The 19,386-nt window shown below is 43.0% G+C and overlaps 1 protein-coding gene across 2 annotated transcripts in view; it reads right to left on the reverse strand.

Annotated features, from left to right (window-relative positions):
* Positions 1–14,592, reverse strand: part of LOC106594327 (sprouty-related, EVH1 domain-containing protein 2) — a 66,734-nt gene extending 52,142 nt beyond the window's left edge. Inside the window, exon 1 of one of the 2 annotated variants that reach the window (XM_082978752.1) lies at positions 14,040–14,592. In XM_082978752.1, the coding sequence (XP_082834878.1) occupies positions 14,040–14,065 (26 nt within the window). In that variant the 5' untranslated portion in view covers positions 14,066–14,592. The remainder of the gene's footprint in view (positions 1–14,039) is intronic. The other variant, XM_082978751.1, reaches the window with a different exon arrangement.
* Positions 14,593–19,386: the final 4,794 nt, after the last annotated feature.

The following is a 19,386-nucleotide window of genomic DNA, read 5'->3' on the forward strand; positions in this document are numbered from 1 at the left end:
TCTGTTACCAGGGCCTGCTTCAGGTAGACTGTATGATGGGATTCTAATCTGTTACCAGGGCCTGCTTCAGGTAGACTGTGTGATGGGATTCTAATCTGTTACCAGGGCCTGCTTCAGGTAGACTGTATGATGGGATTCTAATCTGTTACCTAGGCCAGCTTTAGGTAGACTGTATGATGGGATTCTAATCTGTTACCTAGGCCTGCTTCAGGTAGACTGTGTGTGATGGGATTCTAATCTGTTACCAGGGCCTGCTTCAGGTAGACTGTATGATAAGATTCTAATCTGTTACCAAGGCCTGCTTCAGGTAGACTGTGTGTGTTGGGATTCTAATCTGTTACCTGGGTCTGCTTCAGGTAGACTGTGTGTGATGGGATTCTAATCTGTTACCTAGGCCTGCTTCAGGTAGACTGTATGATGGGATTCTAATCTGTTACCTGGACCTGCTTCAGGTAGACTGTGTGTGATGGGATTCTAATTTGTTACCTGGGCCTGCTTCAGGTAGACTTTATGATGGGATTCTAATCTGTTACCAGGGCCTGCTTCAGGTAGACTGTATGATGGGATTCTAATCTGGTACCTAGGCCTGCTTCAGGTCGACTGTGTATGATGGGATTCTAATATTTTACCTGGACCTGCTTCAGGTAGACTGTATGATGGGATTCTAATTTGTTACCTGGGCCTGCTACAGGTAGACTGTATGATGGGATTATAATCTGTTACCAAGGCCTGCTTCAGGTAGACTGTATGATGGGATTCTAATCTGTTACCAGGGCCTGCTTCAGGTAGACTGTATGATGGGATTCTAATCTGTTACCAGGGCCTGCTTCAGGTAGACTGTATGATGGGAATCTAATCTGTTACCTAGGCCTGCTTCAGGTAGACTGTATGATGGGATTCTAATCTGTTACCAAGGCCTGCTTCAGGTAGACTGTTTGATGGGATTGTAATCTGTTACCAAGGCCTGCTTCAGGTAGACTGTGTGTGATGGGATTCTAATCTGTTACCAGGGCCTGCTTCAGGTAGACTGTGTGATGGGATTCTAATCTGTTACCAGGGCCTGCTTCAGGTAGACTGTATGATGGGATTCTAATCTGTTACTAGGGCCTGCTTCAGGTAGACTGTATGATGGGATTCTAATCTGTTACCAGGGCCTGCTTCAGGTAGACTGTATGATGGGATTCTAATCTGTTACCAAGGCCTGCTTCAGGTAGACTGTATGATGGGATTCTAATCTGTTACCTAGGCCTGCTTCATGCAGACTGTATGATGGGATTCTAATCTGTTACCTGTGCCTGCTTCAGGTAGACTGTATGAATGGATTCTAATCTGTTACCAAGGCCTGCTTCACGTAGACTGTGTGTGATGGGATTCTAATCTGTTACCAGGGCCTGCTTCAGGTAGACTGTGTGATGGGATTCTAATCTGTTACCAGGGCCTGCTTCAGGTAGACTGTATGATGGGATTCTAATCTGTTACCAGGGCCTGCTTCAGGTAGACTGTATGATGGGATTCTAATCTGTTACCAGGGCCTGCTTCAGGTAGACTGTGTGATGGGATTCTAATCTGTTACCAGGGCCTGCTTCAGGTAGACTGTATGATGGGATTCTAATCTGTTACCTAGGCCAGCTTTAGGTAGACTGTATGATGGGATTCTAATCTGTTACCTAGGCCTGCTTCAGGTAGACTGTGTGTGATGGGATTCTAATCTGTTACCAGGGCCTGCTTCAGGTAGACTGTATGATAAGATTCTAATCTGTTACCAAGGCCTGCTTCAGGTAGACTGTGTGTGTTGGGATTCTAATCTGTTACCTGGGTCTGCTTCAGGTAGACTGTGTGTGATGGGATTCTAATCTGTTACCTAGGCCTGCTTCAGGTAGACTGTATGATGGGATTCTAATCTGTTACCTGGACCTGCTTCAGGTAGACTGTGTGTGATGGGATTCTAATTTGTTACCTGGGCCTGCTTCAGGTAGACTTTATGATGGGATTCTAATCTGTTACCAGGGCCTGCTTCAGGTAGACTGTATGATGGGATTCTAATCTGGTACCTAGGCCTGCTTCAGGTCGACTGTGTATGATGGGATTCTAATATTTTACCTGGACCTGCTTCAGGTAGACTGTATGATGGGATTCTAATTTGTTACCTGGGCCTGCTACAGGTAGACTGTATGATGGGATTATAATCTGTTACCAAGGCCTGCTTCAGGTAGACTGTATGATGGGATTCTAATCTGTTACCAGGGCCTGCTTCAGGTAGACTGTATGATGGGATTCTAATCTGTTACCAGGGCCTGCTTCAGGTAGACTGTATGATGGGAATCTAATCTGTTACCTAGGCCTGCTTCAGGTAGACTGTATGATGGGATTCTAATCTGTTACCAGGGCCTGCTTCAGGTAGACTGTATGATGGGATTCTAATCTGTTACCTGGGCCTGCTTCAGGTAGACTGTGTGTGATGGGATTCTAATCTGTTACCAGGGCCTGCTTCAGGTAGACTGTGTGATGGGATTCTAATCTGTTACCAGGGCCTGCTTCAGGTAGACTGTGTGATGGATTCTAATCTGTTACCTGGGCCTGCTTCAGGTAGACTGTATGATGGGATTCTAATCTGTTACCTAAGCCTGCTTCAGGTAGACTGTATGATGGGATTCTAATCTGTTACCTGGGCCTGCTTCAGGTAGACCGTATGATGGGATTCTAATCTGTTACCTAGGCCTGCTTCAGGTAGACTGTATGATGGGATTCTAATCTGTTACCTGGGCCTGCTTCAGGTAGACTGCATGAAGGGAATCTAATCTGTTACCTGGGCCTGCTTCAGGTAGACTGTATGATGGGATTCTAATCTGTTACCTGGGCCTGCTTCAGGTAGACTGTATGATGGGATTCTAATCTGTTACCTAGGCCTGCTTCAGGTAGACTGTGTGTGATGGGATTCTAATCTGTTACCTGGGCCTGCTTCTTTTCATTTGCTCTAGTTGCCTCCCCCTTGCAGACCTGAAGGGCAGACCCATTCTGTGTGATAGAGATAGAGTCAGTGAGGCCAGCTGCAGACCTGAAGGGCAGACCCATTCTGTGTGATAGAGGCAGTGAGGCCAGCTGCAGACCTGAAGGGCAGACCCATTCTGTGTGATAGAGATAGAGGCAGTGAGGCCAGCTGCAGACCTGAAGGGCAGACCCATTCTGTGTGATAGAGATAGAGGCAGTGAGGCCAGTTGCAGACCTGAAGGGCAGACCCATTCTGTGTGATAGAGGCAGTGAGGCCAGTTGGAGACCTGAAGGGCAGACCCATTCTGTGTGATAGAGATAGAGGCAGTGAGGCCAGCTGCAGACCTGAAGGGCAGACCCATTCTGTGTGATAGAGATAGAGGCAGTGAGGCCAGTTGCAGACCTGAAGTGCAGACCCATTCTGTGTGATAGAGATAGAGGAAGTGAGGCCAGCTGCAGACCTGAAGGGCAGACCCATTCTGTGTGATAGAGATAGAGGCAGTGAGGCCAGTTGCAGACCTGAAGTGCAGACCCATTCTGTGTGATAGAGATAGAGGCAGTGAGGCCAGCTGCAGACCTGAAGGGCAGACCCATTCTGTGTGATAGAGATAGAGGCAGTGAGGCCAGTTGCAGACCTGAAGTGCAGACCCATTCTGTGTGATAGAGGCAGTGAGGCCAGTTGCTGCACCATGGGAACTGGTAGACTACCTACAGACAGACTGGGGTCAGTTATGGACATATAGGTTGGCTGATCTACTCATATTCCTAGTTTGCATATGATATACAATAGCCTTATCATGACAGGCGAATTATAGGAAGACCCATTCTAGTCATATTGATCATTCTAATTATAGGAAGACCCATTCTAGTCATATTGATCATTCTAATTATAGGAAGAACCATTCTAGTCATATTGATCATTTTAATTATAGGAAGACCCATTCTAGTCATATTGATCATTCTGATTATAGGAAGACCCATTCTAGTCATATTGATCATTCTGATTATAGGAAGAACCATTCTAGTCATATTGATCATTCTAATTATAGGAAGACCCATTCTAGGTTGGCTGATCTACTCATATTCCTAGTTTGCATATGATATACAATAGCCGTATCATGACAGGCGAATTATAGGAAGACCCATTCTAGTCATATTGATCATTCTAATTATAGGAAGACCCATTCTAGTCATATTGATCATTCTAATTATAGGAAGAACCATTCTAGTCATATTGATCATTCTAATTATAGGAAGAACTATTCTAGTCATATTGATCATTCTAATTATAGGAAGAACCATTCTAGTCATATTGATCATTCTAATTATAGGAAGAACTATTCTAGTCATATTGATCATTCTAATTATAGGAAGAACTATTCTAGTCATATTGATCATTCTGATTATAGGAAGAACCATTCTAGTCATATTGATCATTCTAATTATAGGAAGAACTATTCTAGTCATATTGATCATTCTAATTATAGGAAGAACTATTCTAGTCATATCAGGGCCCCAAACAATGGCTTTTCATTGTATTTCTGTAAGGTTCTCTATCAGGGCCCCAAACAATGGATTTTCATTGTATTTCTGTAAGGTTCTCTATCAGGGCCCCAAACAATGGATTTTCATTGTATTTATGTAAGGTTCTCTATCAGGGCCCCAAACAATGGATTTTCATTGTATTTCTGTAAGGTTCTCTATCAGGGCCCCAAACAATGGATTTTCATTGTATTTCTGTAAGGTTCTTTATCAGGGCCCCATACGATGGATTTTCATTGTTTTACTATTACTGATAATGGAAGTTAGCTGTTTTGCAAGCCGACAGTGCTTTATGGCTAAAAGGCAGTATGTGTGTATGTATAAAAGTATGTAAACTGATCATTTGTTCCAAATTCCAATACTTCCATATTATATTTAGCATCTCATTTGCCTTATAATCCCACCGAGGGCTCTGAAGTGTAAAATGGGGGTGCTGGGGCAATTCTATCTAATGTCAATGTGTGCATAGTTTTTCAAATATAGCCTATCCTATTGGTTTGATTGAGGTTTGGGTAACCTCAGGCCCTAGATCTGTCCTGACTGCCTTGGGAAATGTTGCTCACCCTAAGTGACTCGCCTGCAAAGTGTTCTATTCACTTTCTACAGGGATAATGGTGTGAATGGCAGTTTTTATCCAGGCCTGCTGTGTTGACATGCGTCGTGACATCTATTCTATGTAAAGGGCCCTGAACTATCATTTCAATTACGGGTCCTCATGTTTGTTCTTGTCATGGATGTATTTTCCATACGGGTTCTCATGTTTGTTCTTGTCATGGATTTATTTTCCATACGGGTTCTCATGTTTGTTCTTGTCATGGATTTATTTTCCATACGGGTTCTCATGTTTGTTCTTGTCATGGATTTATTTTCCATACGGGTTCTCATGTTTGTTCTTGTCATGGATTTATTTTCCATACGAGTTCTCATGTTTGTTCTTGTCATGGATGTATTTTCCATACGGGTTCTCATGTTTGTTCTTGTCATGGATTTATTTTCCATACGGGTTCTCATGTTTGTTCTTGTCATGGATTTATTTTCCTTACGGGTTCTCATGTTTGTTCTTGTCATGGATTTATTTTCCATACGGGTCCTCATGTTTGTTCTTGTCATGGATGTATTTTCCATACGGGTTCTCATGTTTGTTCTTGTCATGGATTTATTTTCCATACGGGTTCTCATGTTTGTTCTTGTCATGGATTTATTTTCCATACGGGTTCTCATGTTTGTTCTTGTCATGGATTTATTTTCCATACGGGTTCTCATGTTTGTTCTTGTCATGGATTTATTTTCCTTACGGGTTCTCATGTTTGTTCTTGTCATGGATTTATTTTCCATACGGGTCCTCATGTTTGTTCTTGTCATGGATGTATTTTCCATACGGGTTCTCATGTTTGTTCTTGTCATGGATTTATTTTCCATATGGGTCCTCATGTTTGTTCTTGTCATGGATTTATTTTCCATACGGGTCCTCATGTTTGTTCTTGTCATGGATGTATTTTCCATACGGGTTCTCATGTTTGTTCTTGTCATGGATTTATTTTCCATACGGGTTCTCATGTTTGTTCTTGTCATGGATTTATTTTCCATACGGGTTCTCATGTTTGTTCTTGTCATGGATGTATTTTCCATACGGGTTCTCATGTTTGTTCTTGTCATGGATTTATTTTCCATACAGGTTCTCATGTTTGTTCTTGTCATGGATTTATTTTCCATACGGGTTCTCATGTTTGTTCTTGTCATGGATTTATTTTCCTTACGGGTTCTCATGTTTGTTCTTGTCATGGATTTATTTTCCATACGGGTCCTCATGTTTGTTCTTGTCATGGATGTATTTTCCATACGGGTCCTCATGTTTGTTCTTGTCATGGATTTATTTTCCATATGGGTCCTCATGTTTGTTCTTGTCATGGATTTATTTTCCATACGGGTTCTCATGTTTGTTCTTGTCATGGATTTATTTTCCATACGGGTCCTCATGTTTGTTCTTGTCATGGATTTATTTTCCATACAGGTCCTCATGTTTGTTCTTGTCATGGATTTATTTTCTATACGGGTCCTCATGTTTGTTCTTGTCATGGATTTATTTTCCATACGGGTCCTCATGTTTGTTCTTGTCATGGATTTATTTTCCATACGGGTCCTCATGTTTGTTCTTGTCATCGATTTGCTCAACTCCTGCGTCCTCGCTCCTGAGTCCTCTCTTGTATCCTTTTGAAAGGTCAAAGGTAATCGAGGAGAGGGGAAGTGGATGAAAATGCTCCTTTATGAAATTAGACTCTCCTCCACTTGTGTGTCATTATACAAATGAAGTTTACAGGGGTGGAATAAATGTATAAAGTGATAAAAGCAAATGAAGTTAATTGTGCAAGACATTTTGTAGATAAAACGATAAGTAGCATAGTGTTTTTAAAATGTTGGCATGCTTTTCTCCTCTGACGAAACAACAGCTGAATCAAAGGGGGCGTGACAAATTTCAAAACTCTTCCGTGAAGGACTCCGGTAGGATACACATGACTATCCTCAATGAAAGGTGGCTATTGAGGACGGGAGGACTCTCTTCCGTTCGCCAACTAACTCAATTGATATCTCCTCCACCACTCGGCCACTTATCGGTTTCCGGGTCACGGAGGAGCGAGGACAAAGGGTGGAGGATGGACTTATGCCCAAATGAGAAAAGGCCAGAGAGGGCAGGGAGTCACCTTGGTAACGTCAGCTTCCGTCCGTAAATAAGATAACAGGGAAAAACACTTTTTCCAAATGGGAATTTAGTGAGGGTTGTTGATGTCACACAGCTGGCAGGGAAGGGCGGACATAGAATGACTGAAAGCTGGGGCTTGTTCACATGGAGGTACTATGTCATAGAACGATCAGATAGAAATACATCATATAGAACAAACATATTCTGTGTCATATGGAATGGGATTATATAGAGCAGTTCTGTCCTGCTGGCTCAGACTAGAAGAACTTTAGGGGGTTGGAAGCTTGGTTTGCTATTGACTGGGATTATCTTTTAGCTTTTGCACTTATCTGACCGCTCTCACGTGTGTGTGACACACAGTCCAGTTATTACCTCTGTACAGGTGAAGAAAGACCGTGTCTGCCTGGACATGTGAGGGTTGTCAATAACTACAGCTGACAGTTATTGGATGCAACTTTCCCACGGGAGCCTGGAGTGTCAATAATCTCCAATGAACTCACCTCACCTCATCCAAGACCAATGGTAACTCGGACTCTCTCTTGTTCTCATTCTCGCTCTCCCCATCTGGCTCTCACTCTCTCTCTCTTTCTGTGACTGAGTGAGTGACAGACAGTGAGTGACAGAGACTGAGTGAGTGTAGCAGTTGAATCAATGCTTGGTGGTCAGCTCTGGGTTACATTGCAGAGCAGCGACCTTAGCTGAATGTCATTGGGCATCACAGTCAAATACTGAAACACTGACAGTGTACATGTCAGTAACCTGGAGATCAATACATCTTCCACTAATGTCTCTGTCCTCTCTGTGTGAGTGTGTATGTCTCTGTCCTCTCTGTGTGAGTGTGTATGTATGTCTCTGTCCTCTCTGTGTGAGTGTGTATGTCTCTGTCCTCTCTGTGTGAGTGTGTATGTCTCTGTCCTCTCTGTGTGAGTGTGTATGTCTCTGTCCTCTCTGTGTGAGTGTGTATGTATGTCTCTGTCCTCTCTGTGTGAGTGTATGTATGTCTCTGTCCTCTCTGTGTGAGTGTATGTATGTCTCTGTCCTCTCTGTGTGAGTGTGTATGTCTCTGTCCTCTCTGTGTGAGTGTGTATGTATGTCTCTGTCCTCTCTGTGTGTATGTATGTATGTCTCTGTCCTCTCTGTGTGAGTGTGTATGTATGTCTCTGTCCTCTCTGTGTGAGTGTATGTATGTCTCTGTCCTCTCTGTGTGAGTGTATGTATGTCTCTGTCCTCTCTGTGTGAGTGTATGTATGTCTCTGTCCTCTCTCTGTGAGTGTGTATGTCTCTGTCCTCTCTGTGTGAGTGTGTATGTCTCTGTCCTCTCTGTGTGAGTGTATGTATGTCTCTGTCCTCTCTGTGTGAGTGTATGTATGTCTCTGTCCTCTCTGTGTGAGTGTATGTATGTCTCTGTCCTCTCTGTGTGAGTGTGTATGTATGTCTCTGTCCTCTCTGTGTGAGTGTGTATGTATGTCTCTGTCCTCTCTGTGTGAGTGTGTATGTCTCTGTCCTCTCTGTGTGAGTGTGTATGTCTCTGTCCTCTCTGTGTGAGTGTGTATGTATGTCTCTGTCCTCTCTGTGTGAGTGTGTATGTAGGTCTCTGTCCTCTCTGTGTGAGTGTGTGTGTATGTCTCTGTCCTCTCTGTGTGAGTGTGTATGTATGTTTCTGTCCTCTCTGTGTGAGTGTGTATGTATGTCTCTGTCCTCTCTGTGTGAGTGTGTATGTCTCTGTCCTCTCTGTGTGAGTGTGTATGTCTCTGTCCTCTCTGTGTGAGTGTGTATGTATGTTTCTGTCCTCTCTGTGTGAGTGTATGTATGTTTCTGTCCTTTCTGTGTGAGTGTGTATGTTTCTGTCCTCTCTGTGTGAGTGTGTATGTCTCTGTCCTCTCTGTGTGAGTGTATGTATGTCTCTGTCCTCTCTGTGTGAGTGTGTATGTCTCTGTCCTCTCTGTGTGAGTGTGTATGTCTCTGTCCTCTCTGTGTGAGTGTGTATGTATGTTACTGTCCTCTCTGTGTGAGTGTGTATGTATGTCTCTGTCCTCTCTGTGTGAGTGTGTGTGTATGTCTCTGTCCTCTCTGTGTGAGTGTGTATGTATGTTTCTGTCCTCTCTGTGTGAGTGTATGTATGTCTCTGTCCTCTCTGTGTGAGTGTGTATGTCTCTGTCCTCTCTGTGTGAGTGTGTATGTCTCTGTCCTCTCTGTGTGAGTGTGTATGTATGTCTCTGTCCTCTCTGTGTGAGTGTGTATGTATGTCTCTGTCCTCTCTGTGTGAGTGTGTATGTATGTTTCTGTCCTCTCTGTGTGAGTGTATGTATGTCTCTGTCCTCTCTGTGTGAGTGTGTATGTATGTCTCTGTCCTCTCGGTGGTGTGAGCCGCCCCTGTGTGAGGTGTATGTCTCTGTCCTCTCTGTGTGAGGTGTTGTATGTCTCTGTCCTCTCTGTGTGAGTGTGTATGTCTCTGTCCTCTCTGTGTGAGTGTGTATGTCTCTGTCCTCTCTGTGTGAGTGTGTATGTCTCTGTCCTCTCTGTGTGAGTGTGTATGTCTCTGTCCTCTCTGTGTGAGTGTGTATGTATGTTACTGTCCTCTCTGTGTGAGTGTGTATGTATGTCTCTGTCCTCTCTGTGTGAGTGTGTGTGTATGTCTCTGTCCTCTCTGTGTGAGTGTGTATGTATGTTTCTGTCCTCTCTGTGTGAGTGTATGTATGTCTCTGTCCTCTCTGTGTGAGTGTGTATGTCTCTGTCCTCTCTGTGTGAGTGTGTATGTCTCTGTCCTCTCTGTGTGAGTGTGTATGTATGTCTCTGTCCTCTCTGTGTGAGTGTGTATGTATGTCTCTGTCCTCTCTGTGTGAGTGTGTATGTATGTTTCTGTCCTCTCTGTGTGAGTGTATGTATGTCTCTGTCCTCTCTGTGTGAGTGTGTATGTATGTCTCTGTCCTCTCTGTGTGAGTGTGTATGTATGTCTCTGTCCTCTCTGTGTGAGTGTGTATGTCTCTGTCCTCTCTGTGTGAGTGTGTATGTATGTCTCTGTCCTCTCTGTGTGAGTGTGTATGTATGTCTCTGTCCTCTCTGTGTGAGTGTGTATGTCTCTGTCCTCTCTGTGTGAGTGTGTATGTATGTCTCTGTCCTCTCTGTGTGAGTGTGTATGTGTGTCAATGAGAGAAAGTCAACAGAGGACTCATTATATATTTGGATCCTCCTGCAGACAATGAGTGCAGTTACATGCACACAATAATGTGATTATTGTGTATAGTCAGATTAATATAGTAGTTTGATTAAAACGTTTACATGCTTTGCAAGAAGAGCGATTTGCGTAATAATCCTGTTTACATGAACACATCTGAAACCAGGCTGCCTGATGTCACTCTGATAAACGCACACAATTGCCAATCAAATCAAATCAAATCAAAGTTTATTTGTCACGTGCGCTGAATACAACAGGTGTAGACCCTACAGTGAAATGTTGAATACAACAGGTGTAGACCCTACAGTGAAATGTTGAATACAACAGGTGTAAACCTTACAGTGAAATGTTGAATACAACAGGTGTAGACCCTACAGTGAAATGTTGAATACAACAGGTGTAGTAGACCTTACAGTGAAATGCTGAATACAACAGGTGTAGTAGACCTTACAGTGAAATGTTGAATACAACAGGTGTAGACCCTACAGTGAAATGCTGAATACAACAGGTGTAGACCCTACAGTGAAATGCTGAATACAACAGGTGTAGACCCTACAGTGAAATGCTTACTTACAGGCTCTAACCAATAGTGCAAAAAAGGTATTAGGTGAACAATAGGTAAGTAAAGAAATAAAACAACAGTAAAATGACAGGCTATATACAGTAGCGAGGCTACATACAGTAGTGAGGCTACATACAGACACCGGTTAGTCAGGCTGATTGAGGTAGTATGTACATGTAGATATGGTTAATGTGACTATGCATATATGATGAACAGAGAGTAGCAGTAGCGTAAAAGAGGGGTTGGCGGGTGGCGGGACACAATGCAGATAGCCCAGATAGCCTGGTTAGCCAATGTAAATGTTCTACCCTAGCCACCATGTACTTTTTGGGAAGCATATTTGATTCTGAGTTCTATAGGTTTGTGAAAACTACTTCTAAAGATCCATACATTGTTGTTTTGAACTAACTTCACTCGTGCTAAAGAGGGAGGTTCGCTTGGCTGGTGCTAGAACATGCACAGATCATATGCGCCGATTAATGTGTTTACGTGTCCTAATCATTTGTCAAATTGTTCAGAAAACAGGCTGTTTTAATCGCCGTATGCTGACTTTGATTTTGACCTTTAATCCGATTGCTGTAATAGGATCAGATAACTTTTGACAAACTGGGCCCTGAGCATTTGGCCTGGCCTGCTGTGTGTAAGGACAACACTTTCTTGTCTTTATTGTTTGGTAGCAGCTCTAATGGCCCTCATGTCAAGGCAGCAAGGCCCCTGGCTGTAGCTATGCACGGTGAATGGGACGCGCTGAAGGTTACAGCTTTTATGAATGGGCGAGCATCACACGACTGCCCCGCAGACTTCCCCTCCTGTGCCCTTCGCCCTTCCAACAGCTATCTGGATCTGCATGACTGACATTCTGCAAAGCCTGTCTCTGCTTTCAAAGCAATAGGCTACGCCTACCTATGATTCAGCATGCACACGCAGTATTATAAAGGTGAATAGCCTATTGGATATTGCCAATAAAGGACAATGTAAATTGATGCCATTAATAATAGGCTCGAAATAAACCAAAATAGGACTTGCCAACAAGAAAGATCTTGCCTACAAATAGAAATTACAAGTAGGCCAATACATCAAACATTATGTTATATGTTAGTCTACTAGAAAACTAACTGAACTGCATAGCCTAAACCAGTGGTTCTCTCTCAGTGTGTGTGTGTGTGTGTGTGTTTTTAAGGAACTCAGTCAGGCTTTCATCTTACTCTTGAATGTTGTAAAAGCAGAATGCACAAGGTGAAACCAGTTTTCCTCTTGTCATGTCAGTCATTGCAGACCTTAGAGAGCCATTTAGCTAGGTTTTTAGCCCAAATATCACATGAATACACAGACTTGCCAAAATATATAGAACTGCAAGACATTTTGTTTTAAAACTTCTAAATGTTCTATACAAAAAAATTCAATTCAATACAACTCATGCCAAAATGTGTAGCTTGACCTGCACAATTTTCTCTCCACCAACAAGAAGGTTGTGAACACTTTGTATCATGAATGTTCCCCAATGCTGGAAGGGGAGACTGAGTGACAAAGTTTGGGAATCCCTGGCCCAAACCACATTAAAACGATCCCAAGACAAAACTTAGAAAGCTACATGCCAAGACTATTGAAGAGCCTCTGTTTACATTTCAAATGCTTTCGATTTGAGCAAGATAAAGGAAGGCACGGCACAATGATTCAGACTTTATGAATAGCCTGGGGTTGGCACAGGCTACAAAGAAACTGGAATAACGATCCAACGTTAGAATAATGACACGCAATAATGTCCCGCAATTCTACGCGTCCATAGATTTAAAAAAACGGGTTGATGTTGTCAGGTAATCTTTGCTAGACAAGCCCTGTCGTCCTCGATTGGTGTTTTTATGAATGAAACGTGCTCCCGGGAAGACTTCTTCCCCTAGTCACAGTTTGAAGCGAACATACTTTCAAACGATGGCCTAAACACAAATAAGCAAACGAATAGCTACAAAGAGACAAAAGTCGACAGTCTCTGTTCCATCAGTAGATATAATGTAACTTGTTTGGAACTTGGTTACACGTTAAAAGGCCCTACTGCTAATCTCTTCACAACATGTTTCCGATCCACCCACGCTGCAACCAGCACCCCCTTTAACGCTTATGTAAATGAGAGCGATTGTAAAAAGAGATGGTGGATGGGGCATATCGGATATCTCATATCCTCCTTCCGAAAAGACTTCCCCCAGCCACAGCTTCAACAAACAAACACACAACGGTGGCCTAAACGAATGTTGCATAGGCTACGAGACAATATCAACGGCAAAGTAACGACAACCGACAGGCTCTGTTCCATCCGTGGACAGAATAACTTTTAGAGCGCTACAGTTTGGAACTTGGTTCCATTTTAAAAGGCCCTACTGCTGATTTCTTTACAACATGTTTCCGATCCACCCACCGACGCTGCAACCGCCACCCCACCTTCCCCCTCCTCTCCCTCCGCAAGACAGAATCAGTAGACTAGAACAAGGCGGGGGCCCTAACCCCCCCCTAGTCCTCTTCTGCTTTCACTGTCAATATATAGCCTAAACCCCATGCAACAGACCATTTTCAAACTTTGTAAAAAGCCCATTTTTTTTAACTGAAACGAAACAGATCCACACGGCATTCGTTTCCAACAAATAAAATGTAACTTAGTTGAGCATTTCTCAAAGGGAAATATATATTTTGGAGTCCATATTTACTAGCCTAGGATGTGTGGTTCCAATTTGACAATCGCTCCATCTGTTGCAGGCTGCCTGGCCAGCCAGGTTAACGTTAGTACAACGCAATTTCCTACTAGCCCGGGTCCAAAATCTGTGCCATGTGATATTATGGGCACATTTTCTACTAGCCCGGTCTAAAAAGTAACCTACTTGCCTCCGGCTATCTTAATTTTGAACTGTTGTTTGAAATACTCAAAATGTTCAACTCTGCCGGATAATCATAGCTTAGTCCAGACCTACTGTGTCATATAGCCCTTTTATTGTATTCTTGTTTGATTTGCTTTCAACGCTTTGCGATTCTTTCTGCCTAATGAAAAGCGCTAATGAAGTTTATTACATTGCTATTATAATACTTACTCGTTTGGGTGTGTTTCTTCTATCATTTTCTCGTTTCAACTGAAATAATAATATCCCAATGCGGGTGCATACTTTTTGCTCGTCATTTTTCTCAACCCCTGTCCTCAGTCCTTCCCGGTCTATTCCGCACAGAAGCCTATCTTTCCGCTGCCTTTGTGTGAATACACACCGCTCTTTGCTTCAGTCTTAGACTACAGTAGGTCTCTCTCTCTGCTGTCCTTTTCTTGTCAAGACAACCAGTTGCTTGTGTAAAATAAATACTCTCCGAAAGCTTATAATCCTTAGGTTAATACGGTGAAGTAAAAAATGTGCCTCCTAAATTCTGGGGGCCCGGTTTTCGACGGCCCGTTCAGCGTTGCTGAATGGGCACTGGCGTTACCGAGGGGTGGCCCCGCTAGAGCCCCATCGCTCGCTACTCCATGTTGGATTGTGCAGGCACCCCTACGTCACTGCCGACACCGGCGAAGGGAGATGCCGCGTTCAAAACAACTGGGAACTGGGAACTCGGAAAGCTCCGACTTTAGTACGTCCAAGACTTCTGGAATTCCACCTCGGCCTTTTTCTGGAGCTCCGACTTTCCAAACTGAAGATCACTGAAGTCATGATTTGACCTCATATTTTCCAAGTTCACAGTTGTCATGAAAGCACCAGAACAGAGTGTCCTCACTAGTCACCACAAACAAAACGTCATAAACCCAGCCTATTTCTACAATGTATCTTCTTAAAATGTCATTTTAAACCTAACCTTAACACACTGCTAAACTTATGACTAACATTCATCTTAAATTAATACTGAAAAGTAAATGTTCGTTTTCATGAATTATTATGATATAGCAGAATTTAGATGATATTTTGACTTTGTGGCTGTGGTAACTAGTGGAAACACAGAGAGTGACGTCACGTTCAAAATTACTGGGAACTCAGAACTCTCCAACTTCCGACTTCAGTGCGTTGAAAACAACTGGGAACGAAGGAAAAAAACGAGCTCCGACTGGGAAAAAATCATTTTGAACGGTCATCCAACTCTTAATTGTAAGTCTGTGTGCGTCATTTCAGACAAACAGCGAAGGAAAGAGAATGTTTGGCGTTGCGTCTCGTGGGTAATGATAGAAGAGAAGCATGGAGAGGCCAGAGAAAGCAGGACTTGTAAATTGGGCTAAGGAACAGAAGGTAGTCACCAAGTGACTACCTCATGAAGCTGGTTGAGAGAATGCCAAGAGTGTGCAAAGCTGTCATCAAGGCAAAGGATGGATATTTGAAGAATCTCAAATATAAAGTATATTTTGATTTGTTTAACAATTTCTTTGGTTACTACATGATTCCATATGTGTTATTTCATAGTGTTGATATCTTCACTATTATTTTACAATGCAGAAAATAGTAAAAATAAAGAAAAACACTTGAATGAGTAGGTGTTCTACAACTCTTGACCGGTAGTGTATAGATATTTGATGAAACATTGACTTTGGCCTTTACTGCTACAGCCCACAGAAACATACTGAATAACACATTCATAAACAGCAAAAAAAAGTAACAAAAATAAATAATAAGGAAACAAGTTATGAAGTGTCTGTCCTGTATCTCAGATATATAAGAAAACTTAGGGGATAAAAATATGTGTGGCGCATTTGACCCAGATTTGACACCCTCACACATTTTTACGAATGCACCATTGAGAGCATCCTGTCAGGCTGTATCACCGCCTGGTACACAGCCTCAGGGCTCTCCAGAGGGTGGTGCGGTTAGCCCAACACATCACTGGGAGCACACTGCCTGCCCTTCAGGACATCTACAACACCCGGCGTCACAGGAAGGCCAAGAAGATCATCAAGGACCTCAGCCACCCGAGCCACGGCCTGTTCACCCCACTACCACCCAGAAAGCGAGGTCAGTACAGTTGCATCAAAGCTTGGATTGAGAGTTTGAAAAACAGCTTCTATCTCAAGCCCATCAGACTGTTACATTGCCATCACTAACTGGCCTCCACCCAGTAACTGCCCTGAACTTAGTCACTGTCACTAGCCGGGTACCACCCGGTTACTCATCCCTGCACCTTAGAGGCTGCTGCCCTTTGAACATAGACATGAAACACTGGTCACTTTAATAATGTTTACATACTGTTTTACCCACTTAATATGTGTATATGCTGTATTCTAGTCAAGGCCATCCCATTCAAGAGGCCCACAATGGAAATAAGTCCCAGACTTGATTGTGTGTTATCCGACATGATTTAAAAATGGAAATAAGTCCCAGACTTTATTGTGCGTTATCCTCCAGGATTTAACAATGGAAATAAGTCCCAGACTTTATTGTGCGTTATCCTCCAGGATTTAACAATGGAAATAAGTCCCAGACTTTATTGTGCGTTATCCTCCAGGATTTAACAATGGAAATAAGTCCCAGACTTTATTGTGCGTTATCCTCCAGGATTTAACAATGGAAATAAGTCCCAGACTGTATTGTGTGTTATCCTCCATGATTTAACAATGGAAATAAGTCTAGGACTTTATTGTGTGTTTTCCTCCATGATTTAACTCATGTGCATGTAATGCTTTTTCAAGTTTTAAGTGTGCTTGTTTTTTTTAAATGGTCGAATTAATAAACTAAACTATTTAACTATTGCTGTACATATATCCACATACTGTTCTTCAGATATACTACATATTCTATCCACATACTGTTCTTCAGGTATACTACATATTCTATCCACATACTGTTCTTTAGATATACTACATATTCTATCCATATACTGTTCTTCAGATATACTACATATTCTATCCATATACTGTTCTTCAGATATACTACATATTCTATCCACATACTGTTCTTCAGATATACTACATATTCTATCCACATACTGTTCTTCAGATATACTACATATTCTATCCACATACTGTTCTTCAGATATACTACATATTCTATCCACATACCGTTCTTCAGATATACTACATATTCTATCCACATACTGTCCATAATGTCTATACATATATATATTAAAGTAAAGTACAGATACCCCAAAACTACTTAAGTAGTACCTTAAAATATTTTTACTTAAGTACTTTACACCACTGCACAATTGACACACAGTTTTTCCACCAATACTACACATTCCTTTGTCCAATGTTCTCCTGCTCACTTCTCACATGTCGGGAATCTCCCTCCGACACACTGCTGCAACATGACCATAAGCTTGGCGTCTGAAACGAACGCTCTCATTGGATAACTGACATATCCTAACATGACTTCATCAGGTAAAGACTACTTCAAAACTCTCCATCATTCTATCAGCAGACAGTACTCTGACTGATGTGGAGCTACTGTTCTCCATCATTCTATCAGCAGACAGCAATCTGACTGATGTGGAGCTACTGTTCTCCATCATTCTATCAGCAGACAGCACTCTGATGTGGAGCTACTGTTCTCCATCATTCTATCAGCAGACAGCACTCTGACTGATGTGGAGCTACTGTTCTCCATCATTCTATCAGCAGACAGCGCTCTGACTGATGTGGAGCTACTGTTCTCCATCATTCTATCAGCAGACAGCACTCTGACTGATGTGTAGCTACTGTTCTCCATCATTCTATCAGCAGACAGCGCTCTGACTGATGTGGAGCTACTGTTCTCCATCATTCAATCAGCAGACAGCACTCTGACTGATGTGGAGCTACTGTTCTCCATCATTCTATCAGCAGACAGCTCTCTGACTGATGTGTAGCTACTGTTCTCCATCATTCTATCAGCAGACAGCACTCTGACTGATGTGGAGCTACTGTTCTCCATCATTCTATCAGCAGACAGCGCTCTGATGTTGAGCTACTGTTCTCCATCATTCTATCAGCAGACAGCGCTCTGACTGATGTGGAGCTACTGTTCTCCATCATTCTATCAGCAGACAGCGCTCTGACTGATGTGGAGCTACTGTTCTCCATCATTCTATCAGCAGACAGCGCTCTGACTGATGTGGAGCTACTGTTCTCCATCATTCAATCAGCAGACAGCGCTCTGACTGATGTGGAGCTACTGTTCTCCATCATTCTATCAGCAAACAGCACTCTGACTGATGTGGAGCTGCTGTTCTCCATCATTCTATCAGCAGACAGCATTCTGACTGATGTGGAGCTACTGTTCTCCATCTTTCTATCAGCAGACAGCGCTCTGACTGATGTGGAGCTACTGTTCTCCATCAATCTATCAGCAGACAGCGCTCTGACTGATGTGGAGCTTCTGTTCTCCATCATTCTATCAGCAGACAGCACTCTGACTGATGTGGAGCTACTGTTCTCCATCATTCTATCAGCAGACAGCACTCTGACTGATGTGGAGCTACTGTTCTCCATCATTCTATCAGCAGACAGCACTCTGACTGATGTGGAGCTACTGTTCTCCATCATTCAATCAGCAGACAGTGCTCTGATGTGGAGCTACTGTTCTCCATCATTCTCTCAGCAGACAGCACTCAGACTGATGTGTAGCTACGGTTCTCCATCATTCTATCAGCAGATAGTGCTCTGACTGATATGGAGCTACTGTTCTCCATCATTCTATCAGCAGACAGCACTCTGACTGATGTGGAGCTACTGTTCTCCATCATTCTATCAGCAGACAGCACACTGACTGATGTGGAGCTACTGTTCTCCATCATTCTATCAGCAGACAGCACTCTGACTGATGTGGAGCTACTGTTCTCCATCATTCTATCAGCAGACAGCACTCTGATGTGGAGCTACTGTTCTCCATCATTCTATCAGCAGACAGCACTCTGACTGATGTGGAGCTACTGTTCTCCATCATTCTATCAGCAGACAGTACTCTGACTGATGTGGAGCTACTGTTCTCCATCATTCTATCAGCAGACAGCACTCTGACTGATGTGGAGGTACTGTTCTCCATCATTCTATCAGCAGACAGTTCTCTCACTGATGTGGAGCTACTGTTCTCCATCATTCTATCAGCAAACAGCACTCTGACCTATGTGGAGCTACTGTTCTCCATCATTCTATCAGCAGACAGCACTCTGACTGATGTGGAGCTACTGTTCTCCATCATTCTATCAGCAGACAGCGCTCTGACTGATGTGGAGCTACTGTTCTCCATCATTCTATCAGCAGACAGCACTCTGACTGATGTGTAGCTACTGTTCTCCATCATTCTATCAGCAGACAGCGCTCTGACTGATGTGGAGCTACTGTTCTCCATCATTCAATCAGCAGACAGCACTCTGACTGATGTGGAGCTACTGTTCTCCATCATTCTATCAGCAGACAGCTCTCTGACTGATGTGTAGCTACTGTTCTCCATCATTCTATCAGCAAACAGCACTCTGACTGATGTGGAGCTACTGTTC

The sequence above is a fragment of the Salmo salar genome, chromosome 01, assembly GCF_965601325.2.
Source record: "Salmo salar chromosome 01, fSalSal1, whole genome shotgun sequence".
Taxonomy (NCBI): domain Eukaryota; kingdom Metazoa; phylum Chordata; class Actinopteri; order Salmoniformes; family Salmonidae; genus Salmo; species Salmo salar.